This window comes from Phascolarctos cinereus, unplaced genomic scaffold (genome assembly GCF_003287225.1).
Source record: "Phascolarctos cinereus isolate Bilbo 61053 unplaced genomic scaffold, phaCin_HiC Scaffold_5;HRSCAF=322, whole genome shotgun sequence".
Classification (NCBI taxonomy): Eukaryota; Metazoa; Chordata; class Mammalia; order Diprotodontia; family Phascolarctidae; genus Phascolarctos; species Phascolarctos cinereus.
In genome coordinates, this window is record NW_027555958.1 from 344,498,250 (window position 1) to 344,519,433 (window position 21,184).

Below are 21,184 nucleotides of genomic sequence, written 5' to 3' on the forward strand. Positions count from 1 at the left end.
AGAATAAGAAAACAGTATCAGAGTGAGAATTATGAATTCCACATTTCCTTATTTCCTTAGCACAAATCTAAGTAATAGCTGTAAGAAAAATGGGTCTGAAGAGGGCTTAGTAGAGCTAGAGATACTTTTAAAATCTATAATTGGAAAGAAGGAATAAATTATAAAATTCTGGAGAGAAGTTATAGGTCAAAGAGAGAGGGGGAAAGGGAGAGAGAAGGTAAAAAGAAGAGAGGACAGGGATGGGAAGGAAAGAGAGAGAGAGAGAGAGAGAGAGAGAGAGAGAGAGGAGAGAGAGAGAGAGAGAGAGAGAGAGAGAGAGAGAGAATGAAAACTTCTCTATGAATATGACAAAACCCTTTTGGAGTACAATAACCCCATGATTCATTATCAAATTACTACACCCATTAAGAGATGTATAAAATAGAGGGAGACAGAGTAGAAGTGGTTTTTTCCTGTTTTTTTTTTTATTGATTGAACAATTTATGTGCATATCTAGCTACTTAAATTCAGAAAAAGGTTACCTATCCTTGGTAAATGACATTTAACTTGACAGCCTAGTTACAATAACCCCTGTTCTTAAAAAAAAGACATCATTCAAATAATTTAATTTCTTTATTGCATCCCTTTTGTCAGAGGCATTACAACTTACCAAAGAAGACTGACACAATAGGTCATGTTTTTCAAGTTGGGCTGCCTTTTCTCAGATTTAATGAGTACTCAGAAAAGATGAACAAAGGAAGACTGTATTGCTAAAGACTTATCTAATTTTAAGGAATATATAACCTTCTAAAATGATTTCCAGCCCAAGCCTAAGAATAATTCCTTCTTGATGGACAGAACCCTCACAATAATGCCCCATCAGTTCAAGTGAATTTGGCAAGGAACAAAGTCTCAGAAAAACAATCATTTAAAATCCAAACCATATGAGAGCCATTAGGGAAACAAATTCTGATTGTTATTGCTAATTATAGAGAAGAACATATCTTTCTAAATAATTAATTGAAGTGGCTTAAACATTACAGAAATAATGATTTACAATCAGAGATCTTATATCTAGGATGTAACGATCATTACCCTGGAAGCTACCAACATGAAAAACTAACTTAATTTATATTTGCAATAGAGATGCTGAAAAATGACTGTAAAAGATAATGTATTGTTTGGTCAGCTGCTATGGGAACATGCTATTTCATGTCAGAAATATTAATATTGCATTATTTCATAATTTTCTCCCATAGTAAGTTTTGAGGTGACTATTGTACATTTATCCTTAATTTTCACATTTAATTCTCATGAACAAGAACACAGGGTATCTTATATGAAAAGCTATAAGAAAAATGGGTCTGAAGAGGGTTTAAAACTTTATAATGGGAAAGAGGGAATAAATTATAACATCCTGGAGAGAAGTTGTAGATCAAGACAGAGAGGAAGAGAAATCACAGGGGAGAGAGAGAGAGAGAGAGAGAGAGAGAGAGAGAGAGAGAGAGAGAGAGAGAGAGAGAGAGAGAGAGAGAGAGGAGACAGAGAGTAGAACTTTGTATTTATTTCTCTGTGAATATGACAGACCACTCTTGGATTCATCATCAAATTAACATGTTCATTAAGAGATGCATAAAAATAGCAGAGAGGAATAGAAGTGTTGGGATTCCTTAGCCACATCAATCAACAAACACTTATTAAATACTTTCTATGGACCAATTATTGGGGAGATAAAAATAAAACAGGCCCTAACCTCAAGCAGTTTATATTCTATTGAGGTAGACAATGTATATATATTCCTTTGTGTATTGAAAAATACAAAACAATTGGGGAGGATGGAGGCACTGGAAGATAGGGAAATTTTTGAAAGTCTTCTTGTGGAAGATAGTGCTTGAGCAGAGCTCTGAGGGAAACTGGAGAGTCTAACAGGTGGAGGTAAAGAGGGAATTAATTCTAGGCATGAGAGATAGCTTGTACAAAGGCATAAAGATGGGAAGTGGAATGTCATACATAAGGAATAACAAGAAGGCCAGGTTATCTGGATTGTGGTTTATATTAAAGCTAGAAGGAAAGTTGAAGGCAGGATGTAAGTGCCTTTAAATGCTAAATGTAAGAGTCTGTATTTGATCTATTATAGGTAGTCACTGGAATCACTGAGTAGAGGGACATGGTTACCCTGAGCAGAAAATCACTTTTTGGAAGCATGATAAATTGGAGATAGGAAAGACTTGAGGCAGGGAGACGAATTAGAAACTTATTGAAATAATACAGGTGAGAGATGATAAGGGTCTGAATTTGGGTAGTAGTTGTGTGAGTGGAATAAGTATATGGATACAGGAAATATTGAAGTAGAATTGATAGCATTTGGTAACTGATTGGATAGGTGGGTGAGGTGAGTGTGAGTGAGAAGTTGAGAATGACTCTAATATTGTACCATGCATGACTGGAAGGATGATGCCCTTGAGGGGATAGAACCCGTTAAAGAATAATGATGGACTAAGAGGGAAAAAAATAATTAGTTCTGTTTGGGACATACAGAGTTTGAGATGCCTATAGAAAATTCTTAGCTCCTCAGGCCTTTGTCTCTGCTGTAGGTAAGCACTCTGAATATATTTTGGCTTCCCTTGCTCATTCTCCTCCTGGGTCTTCTAGGGATGATCCACTAAAATGTAATCATTCAAAATTATTAATTTCATATTCCATATTAATTTCATATTCCAAAATCGAGCAATATTTTTCTTTCTCACTGACAGACTTAAGCGTGGTATCTGAACAAAACTGTGAGATTCCCAAAAGAAAATCTATCATTAAAGACATGTTCTCCATAGATTTAAAACTTCTCTTTCTCTACATGTGTAAATCAATTATTGTGTTCATGGTTTGCAGAATGAATCTCTGGCCTTTATAGTAATAACTTATGTACGTTACAAGTATACATCACGTATATTTACATGTATAACATGAGTATAATTTCTATGTTTCCCTTCACCTACCTATAGCTTTCTACCTGCATGCTTTGGAAAGGCAGAATAAGTCTAATCCGTATGAATCCTTTTAATTTCTTGAAGACAGCCATCAGTTTCCCACTAAGTCTTCTTTTCTCTATTACAAATATCCCCAGACATTCCCTATATGACATGGTCTCAAGATCTCTTCACCATCCTGATTTCCGTCTTCTTGATGCTCCCCAAATTCTGTCTTTCCTAAAATTTGAAAATCAAATCTGACCACAGTATTCTAGATGTACAATATTGGCCATGGTAGAATATAATGAGACTCACCTCTTGTGTGTTATTGAAGTGATGCATCTTTTAGTACAGTCTCATATTATTTTCTCTTTTCTCATGTCTATGCCACAAATACAGATTCTGGGCAATGAAATGTCTAGTAATGTAAAAATTTATACACAAATGTCATATCATTTGAATTTGTAATGCTTATTTCCATCAGGTTAGAACCAATGACCGTATTTTACTCACATGATAATTTCAAATAATGTAAACTCAATAAATGTGATCATTTCATGTGATTTATTATTTGCTCTAATTTGGGGTTGAGTTGTAGTTATACACTGTCTATCACTTGAAAAGATCTGCAAAACATCTGCATTTCATATACATAAAATACAGAAAATAAAATGAGACTGATTACAATATGTGATGCAGCTTTTGTTCTATTTTGTTTGTCCAGACCTGTGGTTCCATTAGTATAAAAAATCCCTGGTGTGGAAATTCACTGCATTGATACAGGTCACCAAGCAGAGAGGTAAATTAATTTGCCCATGGCAACGCAGCTAGCATATATTAGAAGCAAGTCTAGAAAAATGTTTTTCTGACATTGACTGGCCCTTTATTGAATATACCATGCCACCTCTCTTGATATAGTGTATGGAACACTAAATATAGAAGTTACATAAAGCAACAACATTCTATATTCTGGACAATCTTTACTAACTCTGAAGACTCAGATGACAGGATTACAGAACAGAAGCCAATCACAATGGCTTCATTCCAATGTGATTATAAGCCTTAAAATCTGTAAGATACACCTTAAAAATCAATTGGAAGTTTCCCAGGAAACCAATGAAGATATTTAAATCCAAACAATATGAGCTGAAAATGGAAACCCAGTTAAGACTGTTGCCACAGCATTATGTATTAATTGGTACTTGCAACAGAATTTGCTTGGAAAGCCACAAAGAGAGAGAGAGAGAGAGAGAGAGAGAGAGAGAGAGAGAGAGAGAGAGAGAGAGAGAGAGACATGGGATAATGTATCTTAGCAATACCAAGAGTATAAATTCTTTTCTCTACATACATCTGCTTAGTGGAGATGTTATTTTTGAAATGACAAAAGCGTGTGCAGAACCATCCATAGTGTTCTAATACATTGTTCTATAAGAAGAAAAAGGGCAGCTAGGTGGTGCAACAGGACAAAGCACTAGGGCCTGGAGTAAGGAAGACTTAAATTAAACTCTGGCGTCAGACTCTTAGTAGTTGTGTGACCCTGGGCAAGTCACTCAACCCTGTTTGCCTCAGTTCCTCATCTGTAAAATGATTTGGAGAAGGAAATGGCAAACCAACCAGTATCTTTGCCAAGAAAAGCCCAGATGGAATCAGGAAGAGTCTGACATGACTGAAGTGACTGAATAGCAGTAAATCCTCAGAAGTCATCATAGTGCATGGAAGTCAATCAACCAGCATTTAAGTGACTATTGTGTGTTAGGCACTGTGCTAAATGTTGGCATATAGTAGGTAACTTAATAAAATTTCGTTGAATTGAATAAGGGGGTTATTCTCTAAGCCTACATATCACAAATTTTAATATAGAGGCAGCATGGTAGGGGGCAAAGAGCATGAAATTTGAAGCCTGGGGATTGGATTCTCAGCTCTGCTAATTACTACTGATACTACCTTACCTAAGTTGCTTAGCTTCTTTGGACTTTAATGTATTCATCTATAAGGGCATAAGGGACACCAATTGGACCAAAAGATCTCTAAAGTTCCCTTCATCTCCAATCAATCAATAAGCATTTATTAAGCACCTACTATATTCTAGGCACTGGGGATACAAAGCCAAAAGTGAAAAAAAAAAATCTGCCCTCACGAGATCCATGTTTGTTCTACCAGGAAAAACAACATATGCCTAAATAAACATGTATAAAAGAGATACCAGGTGATTTTTGTGAGGAGGACACTAGCAACTGGCAATAAGAAAGGTTTTATGTAGAAGGTGGTGTATGAATAGAGTTTTGAAGGAAATTAGGGATTTTAAGAGGCATGATGAGGAGAAAGTAGATTCTAGGCTTGAAGGATAGGCAGCAGAAATGTGCAGAGATGGAAAATGGACTCTATAGGTGGAACAAAAGAAAGTCCACTTTTATTGAGCACTAGGGTGAGTGAAGGGAAATACTGTGTAATAAGCCTGGAAAGGTACAATGGGACTTACCTCCAAACCTTATTATCCAAATTAGTGGGGGAAATAATAATAATAGCTGACATTTATCTAGCCTTTTAAAGTTTGCAAAGATGAATATACTATCTACCTACCTATCATCCACCCATCTGTCCATCCATCCATCCATCCATCCATCTATCTATCTGTCTTCTGCCAAACTGGTGTCATTATTCTCATTTTTCTATGTTAAATCTAAATCTTAATGGGACTAAGTGAATTGACCAGAGTAACACAACATATAATAAGTATCTGATCAAAGGTCTGAATGTTGGTCTTCCTGACTATGTGGTGCATTCTATTCACTATCTCTTAAAAGCAGAAATTAATATATACAACTTAAAGTTATAGATAATGATTCAAGACAACCCATATTTGGTATACTCAGTTCAATTAAATAAACATTTTAAAATGCCTTTTATATTGAGAGCTGCATCACAAATGGGGGAGGCAGAAAGTTAAGATTAAATTCACAGCCATTAGGAATCTTATAGTCTAGGGTAATACGGCAGAAACACCAATAATTATACCATACAATATTACATGAGATGTGCACTAGAGAGTTATAAAAGAAAACACTTTATGATGTCCAAGGGCAATGTCTGTACTTGGGGGATCAGAGAAAGGTTCAAGGAAGTGGTAGCATCTGAGTTGGAATTCAACAAGTGAAGGATGAACTAGTTGAAAACTAGTCTCTAGTTGAAATTACAAAACACACATAGATTACAGAAGGCAGTCCAGTTTGGTTGGAGCACAGGTTACATGGAAAGGAGATACATGTTATAAAATTTGAAAAATTGGTTGGCACCACATTTTGGGGGATCTTGAATGCCAAATACAGGAGCCTAACATTTATTCAATAGGAAATAGGGAGCAACTAAAGATTGCTAACTAGAGTAGGACGTGACAAGATATATGCACCAAGAAGACTAGTCTGATACTCCATATCATTTTAATATCACTTATTAAAAGATGGAGGGGGAAATATTCGATGTTGAGATACTTTTAATAATTCATTCAACAAATTTATTATGTCTACTATGTGTCAGACACTATGCTAGGTGCTGGTTAAACAAAGATATAAATACAACACGTTCCAGTATAGCTGTAATCAGAATAAAATATGTTTGGGAAATATTTATGTAGAAGTAGAGGAGAAAGCCCCACATATATAGTGAGGCCCATGTGTTGTGAGGGCCTGTTGTTGTGTATGGCTCGAAGGGAGGCAGAATAGACGTCTCTAACCTCTTCTTCCCCAGTCTTCTCTAAAGGAGACTTTCACTCCGACCAGGAAAGGAAGCAGGAGACTGGGGCCTAGAAACCACCACTCTACTTTCCTCAGAGAGAGGGAGTACTGGGCAAGAAGTATACCTCTCTGCCTTAAATTATTAGTCTAGGAGATATGATCAGGTTCCATCTAACTTCTGATTGCTTTGTCATTTCTGGGAGCAAGGAGGATGCCGAGTTCTATATCCAAGGTTTGACCCCTTTCAAACCAAATATTAATTCCACAATAAACGCACACAGAAGATAGCAAAGAAACCCATTTATCAAAATTGGTCACAAAACAGAAATCAGAAGAGGTACACATAGGAGAATATATGCCCAACAATACAGAGTGAAGGAACTCTCCCATTGGGATCAAGATAACTCAGTTCAATCAAGAGAGAGCATCCTGGATCTCACTCAAGAGATAATTCCCTAGGTCTCTCGAGTAGCAAGCTAGGAATAGGGATATGATGGAGACTGCATGCTCCTCTCATGTCTTTCTAGTCTTTTTCTTTAGCAACCTGAAGTGAGGTTGGCCTTTTTCATCCTCTCTCTCACAGCTGTAGGCCAACTTTATGCTTGAAGAAGAATTGTAACTTGACCAGTCCCAAAGGGTTCTGCCCCTGAAGAGTTCTGAAGGAGGACTCAAAGAAGACTGTCCAGGGATTAGCTGAGACTGGAGTTCTCTCTCTTCTTGCCAACTCTTCCTCCTGTCCACTCACCCATGCAAGGCAGATCATTCATCTCTATCAATAAGGAGAGAGTCCTATACCAATGGGCTTTGGGCCAGGGATTACATTTAACAAACAAAATAAAATACAATAAAACATCGATAATATTACATTGTAAAACTATGTTAATGTGTGGCTGATGGGATCCTTATGTGAGGATTAATGGTCCTAGTTTTATTTTAGCTTGATACCATTGCCCTAGGGAAAAAGAACAGGTAGGGAGCAGCTAGGTGGTGCAGTGGATAGAGCACCAGCCCTGGAGTTGGGAGGACCTGAGTTCAAATCCGACCTCAGACACATAACACTTACTAGCTGTGTGAGCCTGGGCAAGTCACTTAATCCCATTGCCTAGCCAAAAAAAAAAAAAAGAACAAGTAGGATTCAAAAATTTAATGTTAAGCAACCTTGATCAGTGAGGTACTTATCTGACCAGCCTTGAATTTTTTGATTTGATGGAGTAGATAGCTCTGTGTCTCCTACAGAGGAATGAGCAGATAGCTCTGCATAGTGCTATAGATGTAATCTGGTTACCTTCCATAATCAATGGTATGATACTATAGAAATGGGAGTCACTAATATGACAGCTTGGGAAATTGGACCTTCAGGCCCTATAAGGCTTTGATTTACAGTTTGGCTGGGCTAGAAATGTTTGCTAAAAGCCCTACTTTGGGTCTCACGATCTCCATGGATCCCCAGGAATGATCACATCTATGTCGGAAAGGTGTGACCCATCCATGACAGAGACACATATTTAGTAATTATTCTGTACATACTTAAATACATAAATATCACTTCTCTTAATTGGATATAAGCTCCTTGATAGCTAGAACTATATCATTTTTGTCTATGTGATTACTGATTAATTAATTGTTGCTATTTTCAGGAACTACAAAGTTGTGAGTAAATTAAGTAGAGAAAATATTGAACTTAAGAGATGTAAGATTCCGTATTTCCTTCATATCATTTAGCAATGCCTGCAGTACTTCTCTTGAATATAGAAATAGGAAGTGATTGTGGACACTAGTGGTCTGCAATTCAGCCAAATCCTTAAATTGAGGTAGAAGGAAGAACACACCTTTGGGACACAACTCAATTTAGGTTGGGCATAAGTTTTGGGATTTTTATCAAGAGAAAAAATAAGAAAATGATGAGTAAAGAAAATAATTGCTCAGAAAGGATATTGTTTTTTTTTCAATCTTTTCTTCCACTACACAAACCTGCTTACATTTCACAAGGATAAAGCCAGGGAACTTCTCCTTCCCCTACTATCTGCCTGCTGAAAACTAGACATGCCAGTGATGAATTCATTGCAATAGCAGACAGTTTTAGTTAACTGATTATAGCAGCTTTTCAAATACTCAGTCATTAAAATTAGGAAAGAAAAAGAAACAAGCTGGAAAAATATACAGTTATGGTCATTTTGGGACAAGAAACAAAGTCTGCATACTATTGAGATGAACAAATCCTTGTATTTTTTTTCTATAGCAGATTCCATGGTTCACTTTATATATTTAGTATTACAACTAGTTAGTCCACAATGGTCCTATTTTTTGGTCACTCATCCAAGACTTTGAAAGAATATCTGCTCATTGTTTATTCACTCCTATTTATATGTTGCCTAGAAAGCACTTAGGTTGTTTTCCCTAATTAGGTTACAGATTCCTGAAGGGAAACGTTATTGTTCTTTTCTCTGCTAGTCTACCTTGCAAGCATGGTGGTGTGGATATTGCCTGTGCCCTATGTTATTGTGCAGTTGTTTTCAGTAGTGTCCTACTCCTCTTGACCCCATTTGGAGTTTTCTTGGCAAAGATATCAGAGTGTTTTGCCATTTCCTTCTCCAGTTCATTTTACAGATGAGGGAACTGAGGCAAATAGGGTTAAGTGACTTGCCTAGGGTCATACAGCTAGTGAGCGTCTGAGGCCAGATTTGAACTCAGGAAGATGAGTCTTCCAGACTCCAGGCCTGAAACTTTATTCGCTGTGTAACCCAGCTGCCCTGTGGCCCATAAATATCAACTAACCAACAACTAATATCTCCCTGTCTCAAATAAAATCCATTAATTATGGCAAAGCACGTGTATGTGTGTGTGTGTGTGTGTGTGTGTGTGTGTGTGTGTGTGTGTGTGTGTGTGAATGATGGAAAGGGTCACAAATAACATGACTGCACCATTAGAATACCAGTCTCTTGCCTGTCTCTTTCATTGTGAAAAATGAATGGTTGCTTAGATCTACTAGAAAAAGAATGTGATCTTTTTGGAAAGTAGGGAGTAGGGAGGTGGAACCTGTGATTTTACCTCTGTAGTGAACTCCTGGTGATGTAGCTTCCTTTACTAAATCCTCAGGTATAAAATGTGGACAATAAAAACACCTGTCTCCCAGAGCTGTTGTAAAGATCAACTAAGATAGTGTGTAAAGAAAGTACTGAGCACAATGCCTGGAAGACTGTAGGTGCTTAAGAAAAGCTTGTATACTTGTTTCTTACTAATGCAGATCCTCATCTGATCTGAAACTCTGTGTTTTACAGGGTTGCCTGGGGAACCAAAATGTTAAGTTATTTGCTCAGTGTTAGAGACAGGATTAGAACCAAAGTGTTTCTTATTCTGAGGCCGGCTCTCTATTCACTGTACCCCACTGCTTCCTACCTAACCCATACTTTACCATCCTGTTATCCTCCCTTGAATATACTCATTATTTCAACATCCTTCTTAAAATGAGGTGCCCAGAACTACTGAACTCCACATGGAGTTAAACCAGTGCAAAGTCCACAGTTGAATTTGTCTTTTTCTTCCACATTCTCCTTCCTTCAAAATACTGTCAAGAGGAGCACCATCCTCCCATTTTCACAACCTAGGTGCCATCCTCGAATCCTTACTATCTCTTACCCTCCCCACCCCAATATCCATTCTGTAGCCAAGGCCTATTGCTTTTACTTTTGCAACATGTCTCGAATATGCCCTCCCCCCCCCGTTAGGATATTGCGACTATTCCGGTGGAGTCCTTCATTTCCTCATGCCTGGACTATTGTAGTTGTCTACTGGTTAGTCTGCCTGCTAAAAATATCTCCCCACTCCAGACCATCCTCCATTCAGCCTCCAAAGTAATTTTCCTAAAGTGCAGATCTGAGAATATTACACACCTATGTAATAAATTCCAGTGGCTCCCTATCACCCTCAAGATCAAATATAAAATTTTATGTTTGATGATCAAAGCTTTTGAAAATTTGGTCACTCCTACCTTTCCAGTCTTCTTCTTCTTCTTCTTCTTCTTTTTTGTTTTTGTTTTTGTTTTTTTGGCTTTTTGTTGAGGCAATCGGGGTTAAGTGACTTGCCCAAGGTCACACAGCTAGTAAGTGTTAAGTGTCTGAGGCTGGATTTGAATTCCGGTCCTTCTGACTTCAAGACCAGAGCTCTATTCACTGTGCCACCTAGCTGCCCCTCCAGTCTTCTTACACAATATGTTTGTCACATGCTCTTTGAGTCAGTGAAACTGGTATTCTAGTTTTTCCTCAAACAAGATACTCCATCTCTTAACTCCAGGCATTTTCACTGAATATCCCCAATGCTAGAATATTCTTACTCCTCGTTTCTGCCTCTTGATTTCCCTGGCTTCCTTCAAGTCCCAGCTAAAATCCTACCTGAAGATCAGGAAGCCTTTCCTAATCCCTTTTAATTCTGGTGCCTTCCCTCTATTGATTATTTCCCACTTATTCTGTTTAGTGATTGTTCATACTTGTTTACCTGCACTTTTTCACTTTAGATTATGAGCTTCTCAAAGGAAGAGGCTGTTTTTGTCTTTCTTTGTATTCCCAGGGCTTACTTAACACACATAGTAGGCACTCAATAAATGACAAAACACAATCTATAAATGTAATTACGAATGCCCAATTTTGGTAGCTATGTTGTTATTCTTTTAGCTCGTATGTATGTCACAATAAACTATAACCCCTAGTTATTATTTTTAAATGAAACACTGCTGTCAGGGTTCACCTATCCAGTACTTCAGTAGTTAATATTTTGAACAAAAAGTGCAGTTTTAAGTTGTTTCATATAATCATGTGAGTTTCAGCTCAATGTTCATATCTGTTGGTATTTTTTCTAGTCTGGTTTTTGTAATCCCATATAAAAAATGGTCACATCCAAATTCATTCCAATAAACAACTTGAAAGAGTTTAACTAATATGTATTCATCCAAGTTGTTGATAAAATTAGCCTTGCTGTATACCAGTAGAGACCTCCCTGCAGGGTGACATTGATTCATTGATCAATACTTCTGAATCAAGAGTCTAAGATTCCACGTTACAAATAGTACCCCTTAGCAGCACTAGAGTCAGAAGGGACCTCAGAGATCATCTTCAAGGGTTCTTAACCTTTATTGTTTCATAGACTCTCCAATAGGCTGGTAAAGCCTAGCCTTATCAGAATAATGTTTTTAAAATTTATAGAATTTAAGAAATTAAATATGTAGAATTAAAAAATAAAGAAATTATGTTGAAACAATTTCACTAGCCCCTGAACTAGTTCAATCTGCTCGTTTTATAGTTGAATAAACTAAGGAACCAAGAAGGTAAGCATCTTGTTCAAGCTTAAACAACTAGTTATTGGCAAAAACTGCAACTAGAACTAAGGTTTTCTGATTGATTCCCAGTACAGCTTTTCTTTATTCCACTCTGTTTCCTTATACAAAATTTTTAATCTAATCATTCTTCTGAAGAATTGAAAGCCTACAAAAATAAGTAAAAAATGAATAAATGAATGAATAGATGGATGAATATATAGGTTAGGGAGGAAGAGAGAGAGAGAGACAGAGAGAGAGAGAGAGAGAGAGAGAGAGAGTGTGTGTGTGTGTGTGTGTGTGTGTGAGAGAGAGAGAGAGAGAGAGAGAGAGAGAGAGAGAGAGAGAGAGAGAGAGAGAGAGAGAGAGAGAGAGAAACTGAGACCAATTTTATGGGCAAACTCGAGGAACGGAGAGAGGTAAGAAATAGTCTTCCTTTGTCAAAGCAGAGGCTGAACTCTGAAATGGGGCCAGCTCACAATAATTTATTGATGTCTTTCATTATGAATATGCATAAATACCCCATGTGAGCAGCTGTTAATGTCAGATGCAAAACCAATATCTAGGTTCTTCCCTACTCCTCTCTGATCATCATTTCTTCATTTCCTCAAGGCTTTTCTGCATCTCTTTTCTGCTCTTACATCTCTTTTTCTTGGAAGATCCTCTGTGCTGGGGTGCCTTCAAGGGCCCTAGATGTGTCAATGAATGTAGCTGTTCTCTGCCATAATCCTCAGAGTTATTTTTGTTTACATTTGAATGGCACAATTATAATTTTCCTTGATGAAAAATACCAGTACATGCCTACTTTGAGTTCCATAGTAATGTGCCTGAGTAAGAAGCCATCCCTTTATAGCATATGTTAAGTCATTCCTTTGCCATATTCAACCTTATATTTAAAGAAGGTGTCAGAATTTAAACATAATTGGTTGATTCTCTTCATTTTTTAAAAGACTGGATATCTTTGAAAAATCTACCTTCCACCCAAGCTTACCATAGGTGATTAATTCCTTACCAGTTTTTTTTTCATAGAAGTGTAAGAAGGATATAAAAGGAGACATGAGGGTGGTGATGGGTTACGGGAGGAAGGGCACATGAAGGGCTGCTAGGAGAGTAGAAGAAACAATTTCTTAATAAAACACATCTGACAAATCATGAAAATAAAGTCAATGTTTTTCAGCCTTAAGCAACTAAGTCCCATCTGCCCAAAGTTTATTTTAGAGTCCAAATAGCATAAATATGCTTTGTGCTTGGATTCCCATAGCCTAACTACATCACATAATCATTCCGCCCCTCCCCAACCCCCAAACTAGCTTTCATATGTTTTAAGACAGTTTGCTACTGAACAAATGGCTATAGGGAAGTTCATAGTTGGATAGTTCACATTAGTACAATATGTTTTATTTGTTCCTGACAAGGCAATGGCAAATGATAGAACATCACTACCTGGAGGTAGAGTGCAGCCTTTGATATCCCAGTGTGTTCTTTCTTTCTTTCTTTTTTTTTTTTTGAAAGGAAGGAAGGGACAAAAAGGTAGGTTTTTTTTTAGTTTAGTTTAGTTTAGTTTTTCCCTGAACCAATCCTCTTATGAACCCCAGTCAATATAGGTTTTATGAAGTAAACATCAAGTGTGTCTTACTTAGGAAAAGAGAAAGATTTGACTACTCTGAGACCAGCAATTCAAACTCAGCATCCATCAAATTATAGCATGATCTAGTCAGCTTATTCATCTTTTCCACAAGAAAAGCATGAGATGCTCTGTTAAATGTTTTGCTAAAATCTAGGTAGACTATAGCCATAGCATTGACCTGATCTACAAGGTTAATAACTTTTCCAAAGAAAGGAAATAATGTTTGTTTGGTTTGATCTATTCTCTAGATTATCATTTTGGCTCTTTGCTGTCCCTCATTTCTTTTCTATATTTTCACTAACCACCTCTTGAATATTATTTCCCATCCAGATTTGTGTTTATCTGAGTTTTCTCATGGCTTGAATGTATCTCAGAATTGCCTGGGGCACAGAGAGCTTAAATGACTTTGCTTATGGTTACAGAGACAGTATATATATGAGAGGTGGGAGATAAACCCCAACTCATTTTGACTCTACGGCTGACTCTCTCTCTATTCAGGACTCTACTCTACCTTGCTTTAATGACATGAAATTGAATTTTGATAGAAATCAAATTCAGGTTCACTGGCCTGTAGTTTTAAGATTCTATTCTCTTTCTTTTACACACACACACACACACACACACACACACACACACACACACACACGCACACACGTGTCATCAATGCAGAGGAGATTACATATCCCAAAGCAATGTGACCAGAGAGAGGTGATCCTCTAGAAATAAAAGCTAAAAGAATCAACACAGAATGTCTAAGATTCACCTCTAAAGAAGTAATCAAACCCTTAGAAGGCTCATAGACTCAAAACCTCCTCAAGGAGCCAGAAATCTAAATATAAAATTGGGTAAGATGAACTGTAATTATGGAAATTATGACATTCTAATAATTAATGCAAATAGAAGAGTGATGCTTTGCATGGAGTCCAGAAAAAGATTTGGAGGATAAGAGTTCATGTTGATCCATTATTTCCTAGGAGAGAGAGTCCCTTTCCTGGCTGAAGGGAATATCCAAGGCATTTGAAAAGCTCACTCTATAATGGAACAAGAATAGGCTCTGGGATTAATTAAACTCATTCAACTGAAAGGAACTTTAGAAATTCTTTACTCTACTCCCATAATTTTATAGACAGACAGAAAAAAATATCCCACAAGACTATCCAACTTCCTTTGCTCTAATCTCATGCCCACCAAGAAAAGTTCTTGGAATTAATTCAGTCTACCAAGTACCATAATACTGGGTAGGAGGTGACCTGGCTGGCAGATAGGGACATTCAGTCACTGTAAAAACATATATCCTCATAACAAATTAATATATAGATCTTCTGGTCTGTATATTCTTGGTTTTGCTTTTATTTATATCTCCAACACTTAGCCCAGTACTTGACATAGTTGAATGCTTAATAATCTCTCTCTCCTCTCTCTTCTCTGTTTGTCTCTCTATCTTTGTCTCTTTGTCTCTCTCTGTCTCTCTATTCCTCTTTTCTCTGTTTCTGTCTCTTATCTCTCTGTCTCTGTCTGTCTCTTTTTCTCCCTCTCACCCTCTCCCTTCTTTCCTCTTTCCCTCCATCCCCCCTCTCTATCTCGGTCTCTTAGTCTGTCTGTTGGTCTGTCTCTCTCTGTGCTATAGGTCTGTCTTGTGAATTTGGTTAGCATAAATTAGCAATCCAGAACCCTTTTCTCGTCTTCTGACTTCCTTACTATGGGAAATGTTAAAAAATAAATTTCAAAAAAATGTTGAGGAATATATGGATCACTGTTGACCTTACTAGGGAGGTGATATCCTCAAGAGGTCCTGTCCAAAAGCACCAAATGACCTTGAATTTTCCAACCATTTTGACAACAATTACAATGACTTTCAAGATATTTCTGAATTATCAGTAGGATTAGAACGTCTTAATTGTTGATTATTTCATTGATTGGCTTCCTGACAACAGGGTCCCTGAGCAGGGTTTATTTTGAGATCAAGTGAATTTGGTTCATCATTTATTTATGAGACTTTCCTCTTGCTTGCAACTAGGCCTGCTATTAACGTAACACAATTTGTCAACTACAGAAAAAGAAATGGTCATCAGTAGCAGTTTTCCCCATTGCTCACATCACTTACTTGAATCTGTTTCACCTTGGCCACTCTGCCTGGGACTTTTTGTTTTTCCATGATGGATGTAAAGTGAGCCACAGCAGTAAAACACTATCTCTAGAGTCATAGAAGAATTGCAAAGTTGACCCTATGTTTGGGAAAAATTTTACCAATCAAAACCCCATCATAAATTCAGTGTTAGAAATGTTTGCGATGTATTCAATAGTGCACCTTCCTTTTCCCTTAATGATGAACAGAGCAGTAAAGTAGAAATGATGTGTCCATCCAGACAACACAGTTCTGTCAATAGTAAAATGAGGAGAGACATCCACACTAACCATAGTCTGTATTTTCCGGCTCCCAACAATTAGATGGCCAAAAATAGGGTGTCTATAGAACAAAAAAAAAAAGTTGGAATATATGTTAGACAATATAAGACAAATGTTACTTTTACAGTCTTGAGAACTATTCATATACTTAGAGTGGTTTGCTGATATTAATTTAGTGGTTAATAAATAAATCCCAAAGTGGCATGTTTTTCTTAGGCCATCACACTGCACTTTAAACCGTAGTCTACAATTCTTTATCAGCCACAAGATTACATGTAAAAAAATCATTTCATCTCTATGTCTGCCTCAACTCTAAATCAAATCATCCCCTATATAGGTGGTACATTCTGAATGGGCCTATCACTTACTTTATTATTCAAATGAGAACTCTTGATTCATAGACTACTTTCAAAGGATTGTGTTTAATCAAATTAATGTAATAAGAATACTTGGCTTTATAATTTAGAAAAATATCTTAGTACTGGATATGCAAATTAAAAATACTGAATGATGAGACAAACTCTTCCCTAAGATCTTAATGCCATTTGGGGTCATCTTTGATATTTGTACAAATATGTACAAATTTGTACAAATATCTTTGATATTTATACAATTAAAGTGAACTCTTCATGACTGAAGTTAGATCATATTAAAATAACATCATTTTATTCTACTAAACCAGCTCAGATAATTATGGCAACCTCTTGAATCATAGAATTTCAGAGTTGGACAAAGATTGTTAAAAATCATCTAGTTCAGAACTTCCATTTTATTCCCTTTTACTGAACTTCATTCTCCAAAAGTAAATGAACAGTACTGATTGCCATTTTCTTTTGAGATTCTGCCAAATAAAAGATAAGTGATAACTTTAGGAATTACTTTCAACACATAACACATCTTATTTGGTTAACAGTGGGCACATCTTTAATATTGCTCTAGTATATAGTAACTTAACAAATAGCATGAAAGAGATAAAAAGGAAATTACAAAATGCACTTCAAACTCAGGCACTCTGTCAACCACTTATGAAAAAGTGTTTCTGTTGTGGCTTACTTGCTGATATAACAGCAATTTATCATGTACAAATGCCAAAATAATAATTATTCAATATTCACCATAAACATAGTCAAGTTGTTGAGGAAGATATATTTTCTCTATAATACAATAAAATAGAAGAATCTATTTCTAAATATTAAATTATATAGGAAGTGGAAAATGTAATAGTAACATGTTATCCAGAGGGATCTTGATGACCCAAAACTTTTTACTTTCTCGTATTGGTTGGAGTAGAATTTGTGCTCGGTTATCAGGTGACCCTTAAAGCTCAAAGCAAATAGCTTCAGTTTCTCAGGTTCCCAGCACTCCTCTCACCTCCCAAGGGAACTGAGTCCCAATACAGAGGCCAGGGTACCTGAAGTTAGCCTTTTAAGTTCTCTATGACCTTCTACCCAATTCAATCAAGATTCCCTAGATTTTCTATTAACACCCAAGGTGAGGCAGAATTGGCCTGGGACTTCTGCAATCCAAAGGGTCACCCCAATTTTCAGAGTGTTCCCAAGTACAGTCTGATTTGAACCTAACTGTGATATCAAGGGCCCTGCAGACATCCCATTGTTTGGAAGTGCAAGTCAGAGAACTCTGCATGAAAAAAATTTCAGTTAGTCTGGTAGGGTGTCTAGAGAACCAAAATAAATATATAAAGAAATAAAAAAGAGAACAGGAAGAAAGAAAAGAATAGTAGAAAAGAGAAAAGAAAAGAAAAAGTGGCTGTTAAAAATTTGTTTTTCAAAGTAATGTTCGACTTGGCTCTGACACTTACTGTCTGACCATGTATAAGTCACTTCTCTGGGGTTCAACTTTCTAATCCATAAAATAAGAGGGAAAGACTAGATGATCTCTGATGTTGCATCCAGTTTTGACATTCTGTGATTCCCACTGGAATAGTCAAAGACTTCTGTACTTTGCAACATGATTTGTGAGTTTATCACTTCATCCTCATATATCTTTATTCCCAAATTATAAATAAATAAAGATGAGGAACATGCTTTTCCATGGTCACTTAACAAGTTTGTAGCAATGATGACATACAGATTATTATTCTCAGAATTCCAAGTTGTTGTTTTTTTTCAATTTGGGAGTCACTAAGTCTGTCTTCTCACTTTAAATTCCAAATTCTTTTTCATTCATGGTTGCCCTGCATTTTACAGCTCTTAAATAGCATAAAGCCTATCTGGAAAGCCAATGCATATCATATTATGATGAGTTCTCCATACTGAAATAGTTTGGAGATCCTAATAACAAAAGTTGATACTTGTCTAACTATCACATTGTTCCTGGAAAGCAATACTTCAAATAACATCTTTATCAATATACATTGATTATCCACTTGGTGGACAGCATTGTACTAGTCAGGGAAATATATCCAAAAGATCATTAATACTCTTGATCTCAAAGATATTATAATCAAATGGCTAATTTGTCTTCTTTTTTACTAGGATGTATGGTACAAATATTACATATAAATTTGATACAGGCATGTAATGTTTTTCTAATTCCATGTACATTACTTGTCTACTAATATGTGAACTATTATGACCTCAGGCCTCTTCAAACTACTGATCCCTTAAAGCTCCGATGTTACTAGGAAACTCCCTGCTCTTGCCACTCTCCCATCTTTATGTTGCCGTATTCAAGTTATCGATCTATAGCAAATGTTAAATGATTCCTCCAAAGGCTTTAGAATCCAGCTTGGATTCAGTAGTCCAGGGTGGGAGGAGAAGGGTTCCAAATCTTTTTTTCTTTTCTTTTCATGGCATTAATATAATTTTACTTCTGAGCAAATGAAACCATTCTGAAATACAGTCCTTAATGGCTTTCATTTTTCTCTTCTGTACCTGTCAACTTCCTGATCTTCGTTCAGCAAGGATGGATATGAGAGGACTGAGTATAACAGTCAAGTGCCAGAAATGGAGAATAAATAGAATAATTCCAATTCCCTACTACCACTACCATATACACATATCTCAAGTTCTGGTTTGAGTAGAGTAACTTCCACAGTAATGGAAAATGCGACATGAATTAACTTAATTCCAGTAACCAGAATTCTATCTTATCATTTAGTCAAAAAGACTACAGAAAGAACTTCAGGGTATCAGCAAAGCCAACAGCCCTCTCCCTTAAACTCCCCCCCCAAAAAAAAGAAAACACATAACATTGACCGAATTATGATTCATTATCATGTCTTTGGATTACTGGTGATAATTTGAGTACTTCTGTTTGATTATTTTATAAAATGCTGATATAATTTAAATGTCTTAAATAAGAAGCCACATTGTGAAGAAAAACTATACTTTCCTTATAGTCCATTACTTCTCATTCAAGAACTGTTAGTGCAAAAATGTTTTTGCAATTATTTTATTTTTTACTGAGTTAATGCCCTGGGCATAATTTAGAATATCAGATTTTCAAGTTTAATTCCTATATTGTTCAATTCACAAAAATATGAATTGCTAGAAATACATCTATGAGACCCTGCAACCAGTGTGTGTCACCTTATGACACAATGGGATGAAGTTAAAAGTTACTTTTTCAATAGAATTGGCTGACATTTTACCAAAACCCCAAAGGGGTATCTTGTTAAAGGAGCATTGGATATTCAGTAGGAAAAAGCTGCTCTTTCCCTCTGTTGATGAGGGAAGAAAATGCAAATGTTTTGGTGTGGTGCCAGTCAGAACAATGGTGTACCAAATTATTGCCAGCACTTTGAGTTTACAGAAAGTACTATTTGCCAGAACTGCTGTAGGACATTCCTGGATTCTGGCTTTAGTAAAAAGCAATAACCAGATGTCTATTTTGTCTAGCAATATGCCCCAAAACACTAGAAGGAGAAGATAGCAATGAGAATCAGATTAGTAGCTAACAGAAGACATGTACATACCAGATGGACCAAAGTTTGAAGACATTCACTTATCTATTGTGAACTAATTTTACTTTATTCATCAGGGACATAAAAAAACCCCAATAAAACAAAACATGACAACCAACCCCTGGGCAATGAGGACATCCACTGTAATATCTATTTAATCATTATCCCTTTGTAAATATCTTGTTGATGGCTATCTCCCTGAAAATGACATGCAATAAATTCCCAGACATCATAAATTCTATTTTAACAACAGATGAATTATTTTTTATGTAACAGGATAAGGGGGGCATATTGTGGGCAAGAAAGGTTAAACATAAAGAAATCTTGCATAGTATAGTGGTTTACAAAAGTTGAGTCTCTTTTCAATGACTTAATTAATAAAAAAGATTAAACATTTCAACCATCATTCTCTATGAAGGGAATAACAGTCCTAATTGAAAGGAAAGTTTCCAAGGCTTTGATCATGTTATACCCTATTCCTAGAACTCACCTTTTCTTCTTAAATCCTATACAACCTTTAGAGCAATGGGTGCCACTAAATGATACATAAGGATTCTTGGAGGCTGCATCTTGACTTAGAAAACACATATTAACATTATCTATGTTTTACGATATTTTACTGAATTTGTTAAATATTTCCCAAATATGTTTTAATCTGGTTCCAGACACACTTGGGAGTATTTGACACCTCTGCTTTAGAGGTAAGCTCTAATGTCACCTCTTACGTGAAGCATTTGTTGGTTTCCCCCAGTTTGAAAGGCTTCTCCCTTCAAATTATGTCTTTTTTGTGTATTATTAGTATTACATAGTTTATAGTGATTCTGTGTTTATTTAAAATATTGCATATTTACATATGTATAATATCTTCTGCTATACAAAATGCTTCATTAGTGTAGATACCCTATCTCAATTATCTCTGCACCTCCCCTAGTGCCTTGCCTAGTGCTTTAAAAAACGCTTGCTAAATGAAGGAATTAATATTATAGTGGGCACAGAATGTTCACATATTGTACCAAATTATTAAAATGCTCAGAAATAGTGAATAATAAAACTTAAATGATTTTTCCAACTGCCTTAATTCTTCTGTGTGTATTTTGATAAGAGATAAAGCAGAAGGAGTATAATAAAGTTCAGAGGCGTGGGTTCAGCCAATCCTTGATAACTTGTTATCAATGCTCATGAGTTATTAACTGTGTTGCCCTGTGGATTCATGTGCAAATGCCTAAACTCCAGGATTTTTAAATA

At 36.3% G+C, this 21,184-nt stretch overlaps 1 protein-coding gene across 6 annotated transcripts in view; it reads right to left on the bottom strand.

Annotated features, from left to right (window-relative positions):
* Positions 1-21,184, bottom strand: part of RGS7 (regulator of G protein signaling 7) — a 668,840-nt gene that overhangs the window by 164,121 nt on the left and 483,535 nt on the right. For all 6 annotated transcript variants that reach the window (XM_020982050.2, XM_078156253.1, XM_020982049.2 and 3 more), the window contains one exon: positions 16,024-16,075. In XM_020982050.2, the coding sequence (XP_020837709.1) occupies positions 16,024-16,075 (52 nt within the window). The remainder of the gene's footprint in view (positions 1-16,023; positions 16,076-21,184) is intronic.